The following is a 20,148-nucleotide window of genomic DNA, read 5'->3' on the forward strand; positions in this document are numbered from 1 at the left end:
CGCGACCGGGGGGGAAGAGAGAGCGCGACCGGGGGGGAAGAGAGAGCGCGACCGGGGGGGAGAGAGAGCGCGACCGGGGGAAGAGAGCGCGCGACCGGGGGGGAAGAGAGAGCGCGACCGGGGGGGAAGAGAGAGCGCGACCGGGGGGGAAGAGAGAGCGCGACGGGGGTGGAAGATGAGAGCGCGACCGGGGGGGAAGAGAGAGCGCGACCGGGGGGGAAGAGAGAGCGCGACCGGGGGGGAAGAGAGAGCGCGACCGGGGGGGAAGAGAGAGCGCGACCGGGGGGGAAGAGAGAGCGCGACCGGGGGGGAAGAGAGAGCGCGACCGGGGGGGAAGAGAGAGCGCGACCGGGGGGGAAGAGAGAGCGCGACCGGGGGGGGAAGAGAGAGCGCGACCGGGGGGGAAGAGAGAGCGCGACCGGGGGGGAAGAGAGAGCGCGACCGGGGGGGAAGAGAGAGCGCGACCGGGGGGGAAGAGAGAGCGCGACCGGGGGGGAAGAGAGAGGCGCGACCGGGGGGGAAGAGAGAGCGCGACCGGGGGGGAAGAGAGAGCGCGACCGGGGGGGAAGAGAGAGCGCGACCGGGGGGGAAGAGAGAGCGCGACCGGGGGGGAAGAGAGAGCGCGACCGGGGGGGAAGAGAGAGCGCGACCGGGGGGGAAGAGAGAGCGCGACCGGGGGGGAAGAGAGAGCGCGACCGGGGGGGAAGAGAGAGCGCGACCGGGGGGGAAGAGAGAGCGCGACCGGGGGGGAAGAGAGAGCGCGACCGGGGGGGAAGAGAGAGCCGCGACCGGGGGGGAAGAAGACCCGAGAGAGCGCGACCGGGGGGGAAGAGAGAGCGCGACCGGGGGGGAAGAGAGAGCGCGACCGGGGGGGAAGAGAGAGCGCGACCGGGGGGAAGAGAGAGCGCGACCGGGGGGGAAGAGAGAGCGCGACCGGGGGGGAAGAGAGAGCGCGACCGGGGGGGAAGAGAGAGCGCGACCGGGGGGGAAGAGAGAGCGCGACCGGGGGGGAAGAGAGAGCGCGACCGGGGGGGAAGAGAGAGCGCGACCGGGGGGGAAGAGAGAGCGCGACCGGGGGGGAAGAGAGAGCGCGACCGGGGGGGAAGAGAGAGCGCGACCGGGGGGGAAGAGAGAGCGCGACCGGGGGGGAAGAGAGAGCGCGACCGGGGGGGAAGAGAGAGCGCGACCGGGGGGGAAGAGAGAGCGCGACCGGGGGGGAAGAGAGAGCGCGACCGGGGGGGAAGAGAGAGCGCGACCGGGGGGGGAAGAGAGAGCGCGACCGGGGGGGAAGAGAGAGCGCGACCGGGGGGGAAGAGAGAGCGCGACCGGGGGGGAAGAGAGAGCGCGACCGGGGGGGAAGAGAGAGCGCGACCGGGGGGGAAGAGAGAGCGCGACCGGGGGGGAAGAGAGAGCGCGACCGGGGGGGGAAGAGAGAGCGCGACCGGGGGGAAGAGAGAGCGCGACCGGGGGGGAAGAGAGAGCGCGACCGGGGGGGAAGAGAGAGCGCGACCGGGGGGGAAGAGAGAGCGCGACCGGGGGGGAAGAGAGAGCGCGACCGGGGGGGAAGATGAGAGCGCGACCGGGGGGGGAAGAGAGAGCGCGACCGGGGGGGAAGAGAGAGCCGACCGGGGGGAAGAAGAGCGACCGGGGGGAAGAGAGAGCGCGACCGGGGGGGAAGAGAGAGCGCGACCGGGGGGGAAGAGAGAGCGCGACCGGGGGGGAAGAGAGAGCGCGACCGGGGGGAAGAGAGAGCGCGACCGGGGGGGAAGAGAGAGCGCGACCGGGGGGAAGAGAGAGCGCGACCGGGGGGGGAAGAGAGAGCGCGACCGGGGGGGAAGAGAGAGCGCGACCGGGGGGAAGAGAGAGCGCGACCGGGGGGGAAGAGAGAGCGCGACCGGGGGGGGAAGAGAGAGCGCGACCGGGGGGAAGAGAGAGCGCGACCGGGGGGAAGAGAGAGCGCGACCGGGGGGGAAGAGAGAGCGCGACCGGGGGGGAAGAGAGAGCGCGACCGGGGGGAAGAGAGAGCGCGACCGGGGGGGAAGAGAGAGCGCGACCGGGGGGGAAGAGAGAGCGCGACCGGGGGGGGAAGAGAGAGCCGCGACCGGGGGGGAAGAGGAGCGCGACGCCGGGGGGGAAGAGACGAGCGCGACCGGGGGGGAAGAGAGAGCGCGACCGGGGGGGAAGAGAGAGCGCGACCGGGGGGGAAGAGAGAGCGCGACCGGGGGGGAAGAGAGAGCGCGACCGGGGGGGGAAGAGAGAGCGCGACCGGGGGGGAAGAGAGAGCGCGACCGGGGGGGAAGAGAGAGCGCGACCGGGGGGGAAGAGAGAGCGCGACCGGGGGGGAAGAGAGAGCGCGACCGGGGGGGAAGAGAGAGAGCGCGACCGGGGGGGAAGAGAGAGCGCGACCGGGGGGGAAGAGAGAGCGCGACCGGGGGGGAAGAGAGAGCGCGACCGGGGGGGAAGAGAGAGCGCGACCGGGGGGGAAGAGAGAGCGCGACCGGGGGGGAAGAGAGAGCGCGACCGGGGGGAAGAGAGAGCGCGACCGGGGGGGAAGAGAGAGCGCGACCGGGGGGGAAGAGAGAGCGCGACCGGGGGGAAGAGAGAGCGCGACCGGGGGGAAGAGAGAGCGCGACCGGGGGGGAAGAGAGAGCGCGACCGGGGGGGAAGAGAGAGCGCGACCGGGGGGGAAGAGAGAGCGCGACCGGGGGGGAAGAGAGAGCGCGACCGGGGGGGAAGAGAGAGCGCGACCGGGGGGGAAGAGAGAGCGCGACCGGGGGGGAAGAGAGAGCGCGACCGGGGGAAGAGAGGGGGACCGGGGGGGAAGGGAGCGCGACCGGGGGGAAGAGAGAGCGCGACCGGGGGGGGAAGAGAGAGCGCGGACCGGGGGGGAAGAGAGAGCGCGACCGGGGGGGAAGAGAGAGCGCGACCGGGGGGGAAGAAGAGAGCGCGACCGGGGGGAAGAGAGAGCGCGACGGGGGGGAAGAGAGCGCGCGACCGGGGGGGAAGAGAGAGCGGCGTCCGGGGAGGGAAGAGAGAGCGCGACCGGGGGGGAAGAGAGAGCGCGACCGGGGGGGAAGATGAGAGCGCGACCGGGGGGGAAGAGAGAGCGCGACCGGGGGGGAAGAGAGAGCGCGACCGGGGGGGAAGAGAGAGCGCGACCGGGGGGAAGAGAGAGCGCGACCGGGGGGGAAGAGAGAGCGCGACCGGGGGGGAAGAGAGAGCGCGACCGGGGGGGAAGAGAGAGCGCGACCGGGGGGAAGAGAGAGCGCGACCGGGGGGGAAGAGAGAGCGCGACCGGGGGGGAGAAGAGAGCGCGACCGGGGGGGAAGAGGAAGAGCGCGACCGGGGGGGAAGAGAGAGCGCGACCGGGGGGGAAGAGAGAGCGCGACCGGGGGGGAAGAGAGAGCGCGACCGGGGGGGAAGAGAGAGCGCGACCGGGGGGGAAGAGAGAGCGACGAGAGCGGACCGGGGGGGAAGAGAGAGCGCGACGGGGGGGAAGATGAGAGCGCGACCGGGGGGGAAGAGAGAGCGCGACCGGGGGGAAGAGAGAGCGCGACCGGGGGGGAAGAGAGAGCGCGACCGGGGGGGAAGAGAGAGCGCGACCGGGGGGGAAGAGAGAGCGCGACGGGGGGAAGAGAGAGCGCGACTGGGGGGGAAGAGAGAGCGCGACTGGGGGGAAGAGAGAGCGCGACTGGGGAGGGGGAAGGAAGAGAGCGCGACCGGGGGGGGAAGAGAGAGCGCGACTGGGGGAAGAGCGGGAAGAGAGAGCGCGACGGGGGGGAAGAGAGAGCGCGACTGGGGGGGAAGAGAGAGCGCGACGGGGGGGAAGAGAGAGCGCGACTGGGGGGGAAGAGAGAGCGCGACTGGGGGGGAAGAGAGAGCGCGACGGGGGGGGAAGAGAGAGCGCGACTGGGGGGGAAGAGAGAGCGCGACTGGGGGGGAAGAGAGAGCGCGACTGGGGGGGGAAGAGAGAGCGCGACTGGGGGGGAAGAGAGAGCGCGACTGGGGGGGAAGAGAGAGCGCGACTGGGGGGGAAGAGAGAGCGCGACTGGGGGGGAAGAGAGAGCGCGACTGGGGGGGAAGAGAGAGCGCGACTGGGGGGGAAGAGAGAGCGCGACTGGGGGGGAAGAGAGAGCGCGACTGGGGGGGAAGAGAGAGCGCGACTGGGGGGGAAGAGAGAGCGCGACTGGGGGGAAGAGAGAGCGCGACTGGGGGGGAAGAGAGAGCGCGACTGGGGGGGAAGAGAGAGCGCGACTGGGGGGGAAGAGAGAGCGCGACTGGGGGGAAGAGAGAGCGCGACTGGGGGGGAAGAGAGAGCGCGACTGGGGGGGGAAGAGAGAGCGCGACTGGGGGGGAAGAGAGAGCGCGACTGGGGGGGAAGAGAGGAGCGCGACTGGGGGGGAAGAGAGAGCGCGACTGGGGGGGAAGAGAGAGCGCGACTGGGGGGGAAGAGAGAGCGCGACTGGGGGGGGAAGAGAGAGCGCGACTGGGGGGGAAGAGAGAGCGCGACTGGGGGGGAAGAGAGAGCGCGACTGGGGGGAAGAGAGAGCGCGACTGGGGGGGGAAGAGAGAGCGCGACTGGGGGGGAAGAGAGAGCGCGACTGGGGGGGAAGAGAGAGCGCGACTGGGGGGAAGAGAGAGCGCGACTGGGGGGGAAGAGAGAGCGCGACTGGGGGGAAGAGAGAGCGCGGACTGGGGGGGAAGAGAGAGCGCGACTGGGGGGGAAGAGAGAGCGCGACTGGGGGGGAAGAGAGAGCGCGACTGGGGGGGAAGAGAGAGCGCGACTGGGGGGGAAGAGAGAGCGCGACTGGGGGGGAAGAGAGAGCGCGACTGGGGGGGAAGAGAGAGCGCGACTGGGGGGAAGAGGAGAGCGCGACTGGGGGGGAAGAGAGAGCGCGACTGGGGGGGAAGAGAGAGCGCGACTGGGGGGGAAGAGAGAGCGCGACTGGGGGGGGAAGAGAGAGCGCGACTGGGGGGAAGAGAGAGCGCGACTGGGGGGGAAGAGAGAGCGCGACTGGGGGGGAAGAGAGAGCGCGACTGGGGGGGAAGAGAGAGCGCGACTGGGGGGGAAGAGAAGAGCGCGACTGGGGGGAAGAGAGAGCGCGACTGGGGGGAAGAGAGAGCGCGACTGGGGGGGAAGAGAGAGCGCGACTGGGGGGGAAGAGAGAGCGCGACTGGGGGGGAAGAGAGAGCGCGACTGGGGGGGAAGAGAGCGCACTGGGGGGAAGAGAGAGCGCGACTGGGGGGGAAGAGAGAGCGCGACTGGGGGGGAAGAGGAGAGCGCGACTGGGGGGGAAGAGAGAGCGCGACTGGGGGGGAAGAGAGAGCGCGACTGGGGGGGAGAGAGAGAGCGCGACTGGGGGGGAAGAGAGAGCGCGACTGGGGGGAAGAGAGAGCGCGACTGGGGGGGAAGAGAGAGCGCGACTGGGGGGGAAGAGAGAGCGCGACTGGGGGGAAGAGAGAGCGCGACTGGGGGGGAAGAGAGAGCGCGACTGGGGGGGAAGAGAGAGCGCGACTGGGGGGGAAGAGAGAGCGCGACTGGGGGGAAGAGAGAGCGCGACTGGGGGGGAAGAGAGAGCGCGACTGGGGGGAGAGAGCGGGGGAGAGAGAGCGCGACTGGGGGGGAAGAGAGAGCGCGACTGGGGGGGAAGAGAGAGCGCGACTGGGGGGGAAGAGAGAGCGCGACTGGGGGGGAAGAGAGAGCGCGACTGGGGGGGAAGAGAGAGCGCGACTGGGGGGGAAGAGAGAGCGCGACTGGGGGGGAAGAGAGAGCGCGACTGGGGGGGGAAGAGAGAGCGCGACTGGGGGGGGAAGAGAGCGCGCGACTGGGGGGGAGAGAGAGCGCGACTGGGGGGGAAGAGAGAGCGCGACTGGGGGGGGGGGGGGAAGAGAGAGCGCGACTGGGGGGGGGGGGGGAAGAGAGAGCGCGACTGGGGGGGGGGGGAAGAGAGAGCGCGACTGGGGGGGGGGGGGGAAGAGAGAGCGCGACTGGGGGGGGGGAAGAGAGCGCGCGACTGGGGGGGGGGGAAGAGAGCGCGACTGGGGGGGGGGGGGGGGAAGAGAGAGCGCGACTGGGGGGGGGGGGGGGAAGAGAGAGCGCGACTGGGGGGGGGGGGAAGAGAGAGCGCGACTGGGGGGGGGGGAAGAGGAGAGCGCGACTGGGGGGGGGGGGGAGAGAGAGCGCGACTGGGGGGTGGGGGGGGAAGAGAGAGCGCGACTGGGGGGGTGGGGGAAGAGAGAGCGCGACTGGGGGCGGGGGGGGAAAGAGAGCGCGACTGGGGGGGGGGGGGAAGAGAGCGCGACTGGGGGGGGGGGGGGGGAGAAGAGAGCGCGACTGGGGGGGGGGAAGACGGGGGGGAAGAAGACGGGGGGAAGAAGACGGAAGACGGGGGGAAGAAGACGGGGGGGGAAGAAGACGGGGGGGGGAAGAAGACGGGGGGGGGAAGAAGAGGGGGGGGGAAGAAGACGGGGGGGGGAAGAAGACGGGGGGGGAAGAAGACGGGGGGGGAAGAAGACGGGGGGGGGAAGAAGACGGGGGGGGAAGAAGACGGGGGGAAGAAGACGGGGGGGAAGAAGACGGGGGGGAAGAAGACGGGGGGAAGAAGACGGGGGGGAAGAAGACGGGGGGGAAGAAGACGGGGGGGAAGAAGACGGGGGGGAAGAAGACGGGGGGGAAGAAGACGGGCGGGGGGGAAGAAGACGGGGGGGAAGAAGACGGGGGGGAAGAAGACGGGGGGGAAGAAGACGGGGGGGGAAGAAGACGGGGGGGGAAGAAGACGGGGGGGGAAGAAGGGGGGGAAGAAAGCGTGACTGGGGGGAGGGGGAGGTGGTGAGACGGAAGGGGAGGGGGGGAGGGAAGCGGAGGGGGAAGGGAGGGAGGAGAGGGGGGGAGGAGGAGAGGGGGGGAGGAGGAGAGGGGGGGAGGAGGAGAGGGGGAGGAGGAGAGGGGGAGGAGAGGGGGGAGGAGGAGGAGAGGGGGGAGGAGGAGGAGAGGGGGGAGGAGGAGGAGAGGGGGGAGGAGGAGGAGAGGGGGGAGGAGAGGAGGGGGAGGGGGGGGATGGGAGTGGGGGGAGAAGGGGGAGGGAGAGGGGAGGGGTGGGGGAAGGAGTGGGGGAGCCAGCAGGCCCTCTCCCCTCTGCCGGCGATGGCTCCGCTCCGCCCCACGCACTGACATGCCGAGCGCAGCGCCCCGGTGAGCCCAAGCCCCGCCCTCCCGAGGCCGGGCCTGAGGCGGCCGATTGCGGCTGGCCGGGCCCGGTTGCCTTGGTAACCCTCCTCCCCTCTCCGCCTCCCGATCTCCGGGACCGGGCCTGGGCGGCTTGAGACGGCCGATTGCGGCTGGCGAGCCCGGTTGCCGGGGTAACCCTCTCCGCCCCCCCCCCCCCCAAATACCTGCTCGCTTCCCTCTGGCCGCGCTGTGTGGAGGTGCACGTGCGCCGTGCAGCGCGAGCGCGAACAGCTTGCAGTGAGCCCAGCCAGCCTTTACCAAGATGGCTGGCCGCTGGTTCAGAATCGGGCCCAGCGGGGGCGGGGCGGGTGAGGGGTGGGAGGAGCTTGCCACAAAACAATTGCCTAGGGTCCAGCATGGCTGGCAACAGACGCCCAGGCTTCGAGGCCTACCTGCAAAAACGGGGAAAGGTAGGAAAATTAATGAGATTAGATAAAAGATTTAGAAAGTAATTAACTTTTTAAAAAAACAATATGGCCTGGAAATTGGGTAGAGCCCCGCTTGAGGCATTAGAACTGGCGATGCACAAAGTTTGTAGCCAGACGAAACTTATCGCCGCCTGGCGCGATATTGGGTTGCATCGCCCCCAAAGGGGATTGAGGCGCTAAATCAGCCGTTGCACAGTGCTCTTAAGGCGCAAAAGGTCAGGCGCTACTCAATATCGCCGCGGACGGGCGCAGCGCAGGTGAACTCAATTACGGGAAAGCACGAGACCTCCAGGCGCCGGCCGGCTCTTAAAGGGGTGGGTCAGTCAGCCTGAGCTTCACCACCCAACGCCCTGTAGGCCTCAGATTCGGCGCTCGCCCTTGTCTGGCGGTACAAACTTGTTCATCATGGAGAAGGTTAGGCAGAGAGCAGAGCGCTTCAGCACTGAGGCTCTGGACCACTTGGTGGCTGCAGTTGAACACCGTCGAGAGGTCCTGTATCCGGATAATGGCAAGAGGCCGAATCAGAAGGCTTATCGACGATCTTGGGGGGAGGTTGCTGTGAGGGTCAACTCCAGCAGCATGGCGACCAGGACCCCTGTTCAGTGCAGGAAGAAATTCAACGACCTCACACGGATCGTTAGGGTAAGTGATGCTTTACCAAACTTGTGCTTCCCTCCATCTGCAGCTGACTTCGGGCACCCTGCTGCAATGATGCGCCAATGGTCATCTGTCAGTATGCACCCATGGCCCTTTCTGGGCACACACATGGACTGATGTCTTAAGGCCTGATGTAAGGGCTCTTGCATCATGGGGGGCATGCGATGATGTCTCAAGGCCTGATGTAAGGGCTCTTGCACCATGGGGGGCATGCGATGAGGTCTCAAGGCATTGTCTAACAGAACCTCCCCTTCTTTCCCCTGCAGGCCAAGCTGGCGATGATTCGAAAGGAGCAGCGTCGAACCGGTGGTGGACCTGCACAAGTGGTCACTCTCACGGATCTGGAGGAGAGAGTGCACCAGATACTTGGAGGACGTCTGTCTGGTCCTGTGACCACTGCATCTGCCGACCCCATTACCGACAGCGAGGGTAAGACTCTCAGCTTTTTCACCTGTTGCCTTCCACTTGGTCCCCCCCGCCAGCATGCATCCTCAGTGTGCAGCCATGTCAGAGCCTTGCCACAATCTGGCATGCCTTTCAGCAAAGCTGTCCTTTTGCTAAAGCCACTCTGCCACCTCCCACTTTCAGATGAAGCAGCACCAACTCGGGCTCAACGCGCTGAAGCTGCCAGTGCCAGTGCCACCGGAGACGAGGACCAGGAGGAATCCGGACCAGCCGCTGCAGAATCCGGGGAGCTGAGACATCTGCAGAGTGGGGATAGTAGTCCTCTGGAGGGGAGGGGGGGGTGGCTCCGAGGATGAACCAGTTGCCGGACCAAGCGGCATGCAGCAGCGCACGGGGGATAGGCAAGTTCGGCCACCGTCTCCCCGCAGGGCAAGGCAGGTCGTCATGACTGCTGCACAGAGTGCAGATGAGGTCCGTCGCCTGGCTGAGATGAGCAAACAGGCCCGGGTCAGACACACGGAGCTGATGGCTGCAGTGGAGAAGATGCCTGAGTCAATAGATTCATTGGCTAGGAGTATGTTGGACTTCGGGGCAACAATGGAGAGGACTCTGCAGGGCTTTGGGGCCACAATGGAGAGGACTCTCCAGGTGTTCGGGGAAACTATGGACAGGTCTATCCAGGGCTTCGGGGCCACAATGGACAGGACTATCCAGGGCTTCGGCCCAACAATGGAGAGGACTGTCCATGGCTTTGAGTCGGCAATGGAAAGGACTGTTCAGGGCTTCGGACAATCCCTGGAAAGGTCTGTGCAGGGCTTGTCCGAGGCAGTGGAGCGGTCGGCACCTGCCTTGTCTGAAGCCATGGGAAGAACTGTCCAGGCCTTCTCCGAAGCACTGGCACCTGGCACACAGGTCCTCACTGTTGCCACGCAGTCACTTGCTGGGCTCCTCCACAGCCAGATTGACGCAACGCGATCTCTCACTGCAGCCACCCTCTCTGCATCAGATAGGATCACCCCGGGCCCTTCCACTCCCGTACAAGGCCAGGAATCAGTGGAGCATGCGATTGTGGCGGATGAGCCGAGCCGCTCCCCTCAGATAGCCAGTGTGTCATCCGACCATGGTGCAGGTGTCCTCTCTCGGCAGGAGAGCATTGCACATGCCAGCGCTGGGACGCCTGCATTGCAGCTGCCACCACCTGCAGGCCACACTGCTCCCAGCCATGGTCACAGAAAGCATCCTGCGTCCGCACCCTCCAAGCCCAGAGGTCGGCCAGGCCATCCCTTAGGGGCTTCCGCGCTTCCAGACAGTCAGGAGGCGTCCCCCAGCCTTGAGCCCGCCACTGGGGTCCAATTACGGAGGAGCAGCAGGGAGGGAAGGGGCCGGGCGCAGAAGAGAAGTCGTTCTCCCTGAAGGGGTCAGTTGTACAGGGAGGTGCTGAGACGTTTGTTTGTCCAAATTCAAGGACACCCTCACCTGCTGTTATATTTGCTGAGGTTTGTTGAGTTTTGCGGCTTGGCCGAACAGTTAACAGTTTCTTTGAAAGTTATGGTTTGTGCTCACATTACGTTGTTTAGCTGTAATGAAAGACTTTTGTGTCAATAAACAGAAGTTTCAATGGTGCATGGTGCATGTGACTACTTTCAGTGATGCTGGCATTCAGAGGCCCTGAAACATCCAAAGTGCGCATGAGTTAAGACTCTCATCATTCCGCCACAGGGGTGTCGACACGAGTCCAGAGGAGCCTCTGACGAATGGACCTTCCACTTTCAGCAGCCCTTCCATCTTCCTCCTCCGCCTGCTCCTCCTCCTCATACTCCTGCTCCTCCGCCTGCTTGTGCAGGGTCCGAGGGAAGGTAATGAATTGACGCGTTCGCCTATAAAGGGCATCTGTCACTTGCCGGATGCAACAGCGGACTGCAGCCTGAGCGACAGTCGCATTGTCCCCAATGGCTGACTGAAAGGATCCGTTGCCATAAAAATGGAGGGCATCAGTCAGTTTAGCCATAACGGACAGAGGTTCTGCAGCGTTCACGCGGCTGCAGATGCTGACCAAGCAGGTGGCACAGATCAGTAACAATGTCCCTCCAGATTCGCAGCCTTCGCAAACACTGCTCCTCTGACATGTCAAGGCTTGTCACCTGCTGCCTAAAGAGCCTCGCAGCATCCCGTCGGATTGGGCGACCTCCATTGCCCCTCCTCATTCTGGCCAATCCCGGCCCTCTCTCCCGCCGTCTCTCTGCCCCTTCACAGTGTTGGGCGATGAGGCCGTCGCCCTCCAAACAAGCTCCCATTCCGATGCCAGTTGGTCAAAAGGCTTTTAGGTGTAGTGGTGCAAGTGGTTCGGACAGGGTTGAAGGTCCCAAGTACTGTAAAGCTAAATTCCCAGAACTCCGCTCCACATTGCGATCGCTGCTACAGAGAGTTGGCGAGCTAATGAGCAGGCCAAGTGGCAGAAGATTCTGCACTAGAGCTGTCCCCTTTAAATAGCGCCGCCCTACTCCGAGAAGGGCCTGTTAGCCCTCCCTCGAACTGTCACTAATAGCGCTGGGCGCTAAGGCTCCGGGCGCCACCCAATATGCGCTCGGGCGCTCCTGAAAGGCGTTGCACACTGAAATGACATCATGAGCTGCTTGCGCGCGCAGGCGCTAAATGTACAGTCAATATCCGAGTTGCCGCTATCTTCATAGCGCTCGCCCCAACATAGGGCTTCGCCCCAATTCTAGGTCTCTTTAGGCGCTCAGCGCCGGCGCTACCAACCCAATTTCTAGGCCTATGTGTTTTAAAAGCAACTTTTTTTTTTTAAAAAGACGCAGAAAGTGGGAAAAAGAAATGAAAAGTTTGGAATCAAGATGGCGGCGACTCACCTCGGTTCAGAACGATAAGGCCCACCCACACACGCACCGATTGGTCGACCGTCAGGTCACCGAAGCGTAGGATTGGTCAATCGTCCCTTCACTCGAATCTAGGAGGGCCCGCACGCGCCAGGAACCCGCCCCCACCATGTAGCGATTGGTCGACCGTCGGGTCGCTCGACCGTACGATTGGTCGACCTCGACGTCACTCAATGCTAATGAGCAGATAATGAGCGGAATTTTGAACGTTTTTTGGATACCGCGGGCACAATTTTTGTCTCACCGAAACGTAAATATGCTTACGACCGTTCCGGAATCGTAAGCTTTCTTTTGATGTAATGCACGTGTAGGTACGCTCTATAACTTGAGTGTATAGCCGAACAGACACACCGAAGGATAGACAGACAGACACAGACAGACAGAGACAGACAGACACACGTATCCTTTTTTATAGGTTTAAAAAATGTGATGTTTTAAAAAAAATTATTTGAAGATTAGTGATGTTTTGTAAGAAGAAGGGGCCCGTAGTATTTCTAAGTTTGACAGCACTTCCTGTCAGACTTATGAATGGAGCATTCCCTGCTCCGATTGGCTGCCCACGGCCCACGTGATCCCAGGGGACGCATCGAACTAACTGCGCCCCTGGGATACGCAAGCACTGCTCGCCGGCAGCTGGACCAGGCCCCGGATCGGAATTCCACGGGGGCCCACAGCTCAACGGCCGGCGCGCAAGCTAAGTGCAGGTCAGGGGCTTGCACCCGCGGGAAGCCCCCGACCCGAATTTCTGGGTCAATATCTTTGTAATTTTATGCTTCCATCTACACTGCTTACAATGCCGCCTATTTTTGCGTCATCGGCAAACTTGGATATGTGGCTTTCTAGCCCATCATCTAAGTTGTTAATAAATAGGGCGAATAGTTGAAGCTCCAACACAGATCCCTGCGGGAAACCACTCGTCACATCCTGCCAATTAGAGTAGCTGCCCATTATCCCTACTCTCTATCTCCTGTCGCTCAGCCAATTACCTAACCAGGTCATTCATTTGCCTTCGAATCTATGAGCTTCAACTTTAGCCAACAGTCTCTTATGAGGGACTTTATCAAACGCCTTCTGGAAGTCCAAATAAATAACATCCATAGACATTCCCGTCCACTACTTTAGTCACCCCTTCAAAAAATTCAATCAGATGCATCAGGCATGACCTACCTTTTACAAATCCATACTGGCTCTCTCTAATCAGCTGAAAATTTGCAAGGTATTCAGTCACCCTATCTTTAATTATAGACTCTAGTAATTTCCTGACAACAGATGTTAGGCTAACTGGTCTATAATTCCCTGGTTTCCCTCTCTAACCATTCTTAAATAGCAGAGTGACATGCACAATTTTCCAATCTAAAGGAACGGTTCCCAAATCGAGAGAACTTTGGAAGGTTATAGTTTGGGCATCTGCAATGTTCTCACCTACTTCCTTTAAAACCCCGAGGATAGAAACCATCTGGTCCTGGGGATTGGTCACTAGTGCCATTACTTTCTTGATTACTGTTATTTTGCTTACACTAATTTTGGCAAATCCCCATCCCTGACTTAATATGATTGCTATTAGTTAAATGCTCACGCACTGTTAGGCTATTAACTAAATCTGGCTCATTACTTATTACTAAATCTAATAAGGCATGGCCCCTTGTTGGTTCCAGGACATTTCCAAGAAATGCCAAATCTGTCACTGGTTTATCATCTAAATAACTATTGGCAATGGTGCAAATAACAAAAAACATTTAGTTCCTGGCATATATAAAATGAGCTGGAATCACAGTTTCAATACAACATAGTCAAATTTGTAAATGACACCAAAGTAGGGAGGATGGTGGATTAAGAGGAGGCAGCTAAAGTCTTACAAAGAGATCTCAATAGGTTGTTATCTGAGCTGATTAATGGCAAACAAAGATCTAAATTGGAGGGATGTGTACTTCATGGTGCAGATAAAGCTTGCTAAGGAGGAAAATGAAAAATACCTAGGGGTATTAGCTTCTGGGAAGGGTGGATAAGTCAAGGACACTGGATTAACTTCAGTGACAGCCAGAAGCTGTAATGCAGAGACGACAGCAATGCCATTCTGGGATGAAGTAAAATGGGTCGAAGAGCTTTCTTCAACTGAACCTATCTTGTGAACTGTTTGTTTTTTCTGTACCGCTATACTGAAATGCCCTTTAAATTAAAACTAAATTAACAAAGTGCCAAATACTTACTTCACAATGTAAATAATCGATAAGAACGGCCTGCTGTCTCGAAGCCAGGAAACAAAACTGCTTGTTCTTTGAGATAAAGTTGTATTCAATTCTGGTAGCTGAGTCTTTTCCCCACAAAATAAGGAATGGTATTGTGGAGGTGGGAGAAACAAGAAAAAAAATTAATCTGTGGCACTTTACAGCCAATGACGTAATGTAGAAGTGTAGTCACTGTTGTAATGTAGGAAACGCAGTAGCCAATTTGTTGACAGCAAGGTCCCGTAAACAACAATAAAATAAGTGACCAGAACATCTGTTTTAGGTGTTGATTGAGGGATAAATGTTGGCCAGGACACTAGGTAAACTCCCCTACTCTTCCTTTATGTCCACCTGAGAGAGCAGACAGGGTCCCGTTTTAACGTCTCATCCAAAATACAGCACCTCTGACAGTGCAGCACACCATCAGTACTGCAGTAAAGTACCAGCCTACATCCTATGCTCAAGTCTCTGGAGTGGGGCTTCAACCCATGATCTTCTGGCTCGGGGGTGGGGTGGGGGTAGTGCTACTACTGAGCCATGGCCGACATCTATTTAGAAGAAAGTTTTGGTTCAATTCCAAGTGTGGAATGAGAATGGTTCTAATTTTGAGCTTGAGGGCAAGCAGGTACCTGAAGTTCCATTTCTATGTGAGAAACAGAACAACTTTAAGTCAATTTGATTGATGCTAACTCAAATTTATGATTACACTGAGTGGTACTTAGAAGACCATTCCCTAATCATACAAATTCTCAGAACAGATCTGTGTTCTGTAGTGCTACCACTCACCAATGACTCAAAACTTCACTGGAACAGTCAGATTTTGATTTTGTCTCTAACCTCACTGTCAACAAGCTGGATCACTACTTTTTGAGCTCACTCAGCTTCACCACATTGATCCGTTATCAAAAAATATAATGAATTTAGTTTGTTGAAAGTTAACCTGCATGCATATGTGACCATAATGCTGCACAATGAGGCTACAATTTCAGGTGTAACATTAACAGCCACACATTCACACCACCTATTGGCCAGCTCAAGAATGACATTAGTAGAAGCTCACTGGCTCAGCTATTCTGGTAGGGAAGAAAATAAACTTAATTTAAGATGTAGATAAAAACTCTTAAAAAAATCTTTTAGAAAATGTAATATAAGCGAGAGCTGTATTCACACCATCAGCTGTTACATTTTAAAACAATTCAAGAATACAGCAGTTAACTGATTTCTTCCAATATAAGGGCAAAAGTGATGCACAGTAATAAATAGAGCAATGCATTAATTTTATTCTCATGCAGACCCCCATCAACTTACCATATTTTGTGGTATAGAAGCATAGTTAGAAAATCCGAGCACTTTACTCATAAAGCTGTTGCTGCAGTTTTTGCCAATCCAGAGGTACATAACCTAAAAGTTAAAAAAAATCAATCCATTGGTGAAGTTGTTCCTCTCATACTCTAACACAACCCAAATTTAAGTCAATGGAAAAAAAAACATCAGCCGTGGTGTAAAACAGGCTACCAATTAGTTACTGTATCACCCGTTTTACACCACCTCCAAAGACCATTTTCACCCGCTATGTCTTTAAGAACCTTATGCCACAAGCAGCTAAGTCATAAAGGCTCACCCTGAGGAAAATTTCTGATGTTAAAATATAACAACAACTTGTATTTATATAGCGCCTTTAATGTAGTAAAACGTCCTAAGGCGCTTCACAGGAGTGTTACAAAACAAAAAATTGACACCGAGCCACATAAGAAATTTGGGCAGATGGCCAAAAGCTTGGTCAGAGGTAGGTTTTAAGGAGCGTCTTAAAAGAGGAAAGAGAAGCGGAGAGGTTTAGAGAGGGAGTTCCAGGAGTCGGCAGCCCCGGAGAAGGCAGAGGATAAAGGGCGCGGGAGGCCGAGGACAGCGGACCTGAAGGGAGTCGGCAGCCCCAGAGAAGGCAGAGGATAATTCAGAGCAGCTGAAGGCAGTTAAGTAGGGAAACTAGGCCTATAAAAACAGGCTTCGCAGTGCGATCTGCAATGAGTGCGGCTTGCACAGAGTGCTGTGAGTTGGGTGAGTGAGGGAGTTAGGTGGGTGAGAAGTGGAAGGAGGAGCTCCCTTGCTTCGCCTTTGCTTTTCCTAACTTTTCACTCTGTAGGATTTGGTTCTTACTTTACACCCAGGAAAGAGTCCGAGAGCAGGAGCAGTCAAACAACAACTGCAAAACCGCTAAAGTGACGTCACAACCAGGGAAGGAGCTGACTGGTAAGTATTTCTACGGTCCAGTCGTTAAAGTAAAAGTAAGATATCTAGTTTAGAGTAAGTAGTGTTTAAAGTGAAGTAAGGTCCCTAGTGTATTTAATATTCTTTAATTTAGAGGAAGTAAAGGGAGTAAATTAAGGGTAGGACATGGCAGGGCAGCTCGGCAACATGGAGTGCTCCTCCTGTGCTATGTGGGAAGTCAGGGACATTTTCGGTGTCCAGGGCGAACATGTGTGCAGGAAGTGTCTCCAGCTGCAGCTACTCGAAATCCGCGTTTTGGAGCTGGACCTGCGGCTGGAGTGACTGTGGAGCATCCGCGAGGCTGAGATCTTAGTGGATAGCACATTCAACGAGGTGGTCACACCGCAGGTAAAGAGTGCACAGGCAGAAAGGGAATGGGTGACCGCCAGAGTAAAAGAACTAGGAAGGTAGCGCTGGAGTCCCCTGGGTCCATCTCCCTCTCCAACAGATTTTCCATTTTGGATATTGCTGGGGGAGATGGTTTCTCAGGGGAATGCAGCAAGAGCCAAGTCCGTGGCACTACGAGGGGCTCAGCTGCACAGGAGGGGCGGAAAAAGAGTGGGAGAGCAATAGTGATAGGGGATTCTATCGTAAGGGGAACAGATAGATGTTTCTGTGGCCGCAGACGTGACTCCAGGATGGTATGTTGCCTCCCTGGTGCCAGGGTCAAGGATGTCACTGAGCAGCTGCAGGACATTCTGAAGGAGGAGGGTGAACAAGCCAGAGGTCGTGGTCCATATCGGTACCAACGACATAGGTAGAAAGAGGGACGAGGTCCTGCAAGCAGAATATAGGGAGCTAGGAAATAAATTAAAAAGCAGGACCTCAAAGGTAGTAATCTCAGGATTACTCCCAGTGCCACCTGCTAGCGAGAGCAGAAATAGGAGAATAGACCAGATGAATGAGTGGTTGGAGAGATGGTGTAGGAGGCATTGGGACCAATTCTGGGGAAGGTGGGACCTGTACAAGCTGGACGGGTTACACCTCGGCAGAACCGGGACCAATATCCTCGCAGTGGGTTTGCTAGTGCTGTTGGGAAGGATTTAAACTAGTTTGTCAGGGGGCTGGGAACCGAAGTGTGGGCCCAGAACAGAGAGAAACAAAGCTGGAAGTGCAAGTTAGAGAAGTAGTCAGCAAAACTAGTAGGGAGCAGAAACAAAGGCCAACAGTAAAGAGGGTCAAAGTGCAGAAAAATATTAAATAGGCAAAGATGAAGGCACTTTATCTAAATGCACGTAGCATTCGCAACAAGGTGGATGAATTAATGGCACTAATAGAAGTAAATGGGTATGATGTAATTGCCATTGGAGACATGGTTGCAGGGTAACCAAAGCTGGGAACGGAATATTCCAGGGTACTCAACATTTAGGAAGGACAGACAAAAAGGAAAAGGAGGTGGCGTAGCGCTGTTAATAGGGATGAGATCGGTACGGTAGAGATAAAAGATCTTGGCTTGGCAGATCGTGATGTAGAACTGGAATCAGTTTGGGTGGAACTAAGAAACAGCAAAGGGTGGAAAACATTGGTTGGGAGTGGTGTATAGGCCACCAAACAGTAGTGGTAATGTAGGGCACAGTATCAATCAAGAGATTAGAAGTGCATGTAACAAGGGCAATACGGTAATCATGGGGGACTTTAATCTACATATTGACTGGGCAAATCAAATTACCACTAATGGTGTGGAGGACGAATTCTTGGAATGCATGCGAGATGGTTTCCTGGATCAGTATGTGGAGGAATCAACCAGGGAACAGGCTATTCTGGATCTGGTACTGTGTAATGAGAAAGGGCTAATCAATAATCTTGTGGTAAAGGGGCCTTTAGGGACAAGTGACCATAACATGATTGAATTTTACATTAAGTTTGAGAGTGACGCAGTCCAATCTGAAACTAAGGTCTTCAATCTAAACAGGGGAAACTACAAGGGTGTGAGGGACAAGTTGGCCATGGTAGATTGGGAGACTACACTAAAAGGTATGAAGGTGGACATACAATGGCTAACATTCAAGGAAATAATGCATAATTTGCAACAAACATATATTCCTCTAGGGCATAAAAACTCAAAAGGAAAAGTGATCCAACCATGGCTAACAAAATAAATTAAAGCTAGTATTAAGTCAAAGGAGGAAGCTTATAAAGTTGCCAAAAAAAGCGGTCAGCCTGAGGATTGGGATCTTTTTAGAAATCAGCAAAGGGGGACCAAGAAATTGATAAAGGGAAAATGGAATATGAGCACAAACTAGCGAAAAATATAAAAACAGATTGTAAAAGCTTCTATAGGTATGTGAAAAGGAAAAGACTGGCAAAGGTAAATGTAGGTCCTTTACAGTCAGAGACGGGAGAATTTATAATGGAGAATGAGGAAATGGCAGAGAAATTAAATACTTTGTTTCTGTCTTCACGGTGGAAGACACAAAATATCTCCCAGAAATAAGAGAAAACCAAGGGTGTGGCGAGAATGAGGAACTTAAAGAAATTATTAGTAAAAAAACAGTACTAGCAAAATTAATGGGACTAAAAGTCGATAAATCTCAAGGACCGGATGACCTACATCCTAGGGTTTTGAAAGAGGTGGCCATTGGGATAGTGGATGCATTGGTTGTCATCTTCCAAAATTCTATAGATTCTGGAACAGTTCCTGCAGATTAGAGGATAGTAAATGTAACCCCACTATTTAAGAAAGGAGGGAGAGAGAAAACGGGGAACTACAGACCTGTTAGCCGCACATCAGTAGTTAGGAAAATGCTGGAATCTATTATAAAGGATGCAATAACTGGGCACTTAGAAACTAATACTAAGATTGGGCAGAGTCAACATGGATTTATGAAAGGGAAGTCCTGTTTGACAAACCTATTGGAGTTCTTTGAGGATGTAACTAGTGGAGTAGACAAAGTAGATGTGGTGTATTTGGATTTTTAGAAGGTCTTTGATAAGGTCCCACACAAGAGGTTGGTGAACAAAATTAGGGCACATGGAATTGGGGGTAATATACTAGCATGGATTGAGAATTGGTTAACAGACAGAAAACAAAGAGTAGGGATAAATGGGTCTTTTTCAGAATGGCAGGCTGTGACTAGTGGGGTACCGCTAGGATCGGTGCTTGGGCCCCAGCTATTCACAATCTATATCAATGATTTGGATGAGGGGACTAAATGTAACATTTCCAAATTTGCTGATAACACAAAGCTAGGTGGCAGTGTCAGATGTGAAGAGGCTTCAAGGGGATCTCGACAGGCTCAGTGGGTGGGCAAGAACATGGCAGATGGATTATAATAATGTGGATAAATATGAAGTTATCCACTTTGGTGGAAAAAACAGAAAGGCAGAGTATTTCCTAAATGGTGAAAGATTGGGGAATGCAGATGCTCAAAGGGACCTGGGTGTCCTTGTACATGAGTCACTGAAAGTGCAGGTGCAGCAAGCCATTAGGAAGGCAAATGGTATGCTGGCCTTCATTCCAAGAGGATGAGAGTACAGGAGTAAAGAAGTCTTACTCCAATTATATCGGGCCGTGGTGAGACCACACTTGGAGTACTGTGTACAATTTTGATCTCCTTACCTAAGGAAGGATATACTTGCCATAGAGGGAGTGCAACGAAGGTTCACGAGATTGATTCCTGGGATGGCGGGACTGTCGTATGAGAAGAGATTGAGTAAACTAGGCCTGTATTCTCTTAAATTCAGAAGAATGAGAGGGGATCTCATTGAAGCATACAAATTACAGGGCTTGATAGCGTGGATGCTGGGAGAATGTTTCCCTTAGCTGGGGAGTCTAGAACCAGGGGCCACAGCCTCAGGATATAGGGTAGGCCATTCAGGACTGAGATGAGAAGAAATTTCTTCACACAGAGGGTGGTGAATCTTTGAAATGCAATGATTATCTGCACTTTTAATTAAAAAAAAATTTTTTTTTAATACAGAGAGCGAAATAAAGATTTGGACATACACATGGGGTTAAGGTAGAAGCTGAAATCAATGAACAAACTTTAAAAATAAATTAAATCTTAAAAAAAAAATCTAGTAATTTGAAGAGAGAGAGAAACAGG

The 20,148-nt window shown here is 56.6% G+C and overlaps 1 protein-coding gene across 3 annotated transcripts in view; it reads right to left on the reverse strand.

Moving 5' to 3' along the window:
- Positions 1–13,791: 13,791 nt before the first annotated feature.
- The window catches only part of LOC147122874 (protein transport protein Sec24B-like), a 132,740-nt gene continuing 126,383 nt past the window's right edge, over positions 13,792–20,148 (reverse strand). For 2 of the 3 annotated variants that reach the window (XM_085961664.1, XM_085961647.1), the window contains 2 exons: positions 15,146–15,238; positions 13,793–13,923 (listed from right to left, as the gene is read on the reverse strand). In XM_085961664.1, the coding sequence (XP_085817790.1) occupies positions 13,816–13,923; positions 15,146–15,238 (201 nt within the window). In that variant the 3' untranslated portion in view covers positions 13,793–13,815. Of the gene's footprint in view, positions 13,924–15,145; positions 15,239–20,148 lie in introns of all 3 variants that reach the window. The other variant, XM_085961654.1, reaches the window with a different exon arrangement.

This window comes from Somniosus microcephalus, chromosome 2, assembly GCF_052327205.1.
Source record: "Somniosus microcephalus isolate GS21.2 chromosome 2, FLI_Smic_1.0, whole genome shotgun sequence".
Classification (NCBI taxonomy): domain Eukaryota; kingdom Metazoa; phylum Chordata; class Chondrichthyes; order Squaliformes; family Somniosidae; genus Somniosus; species Somniosus microcephalus.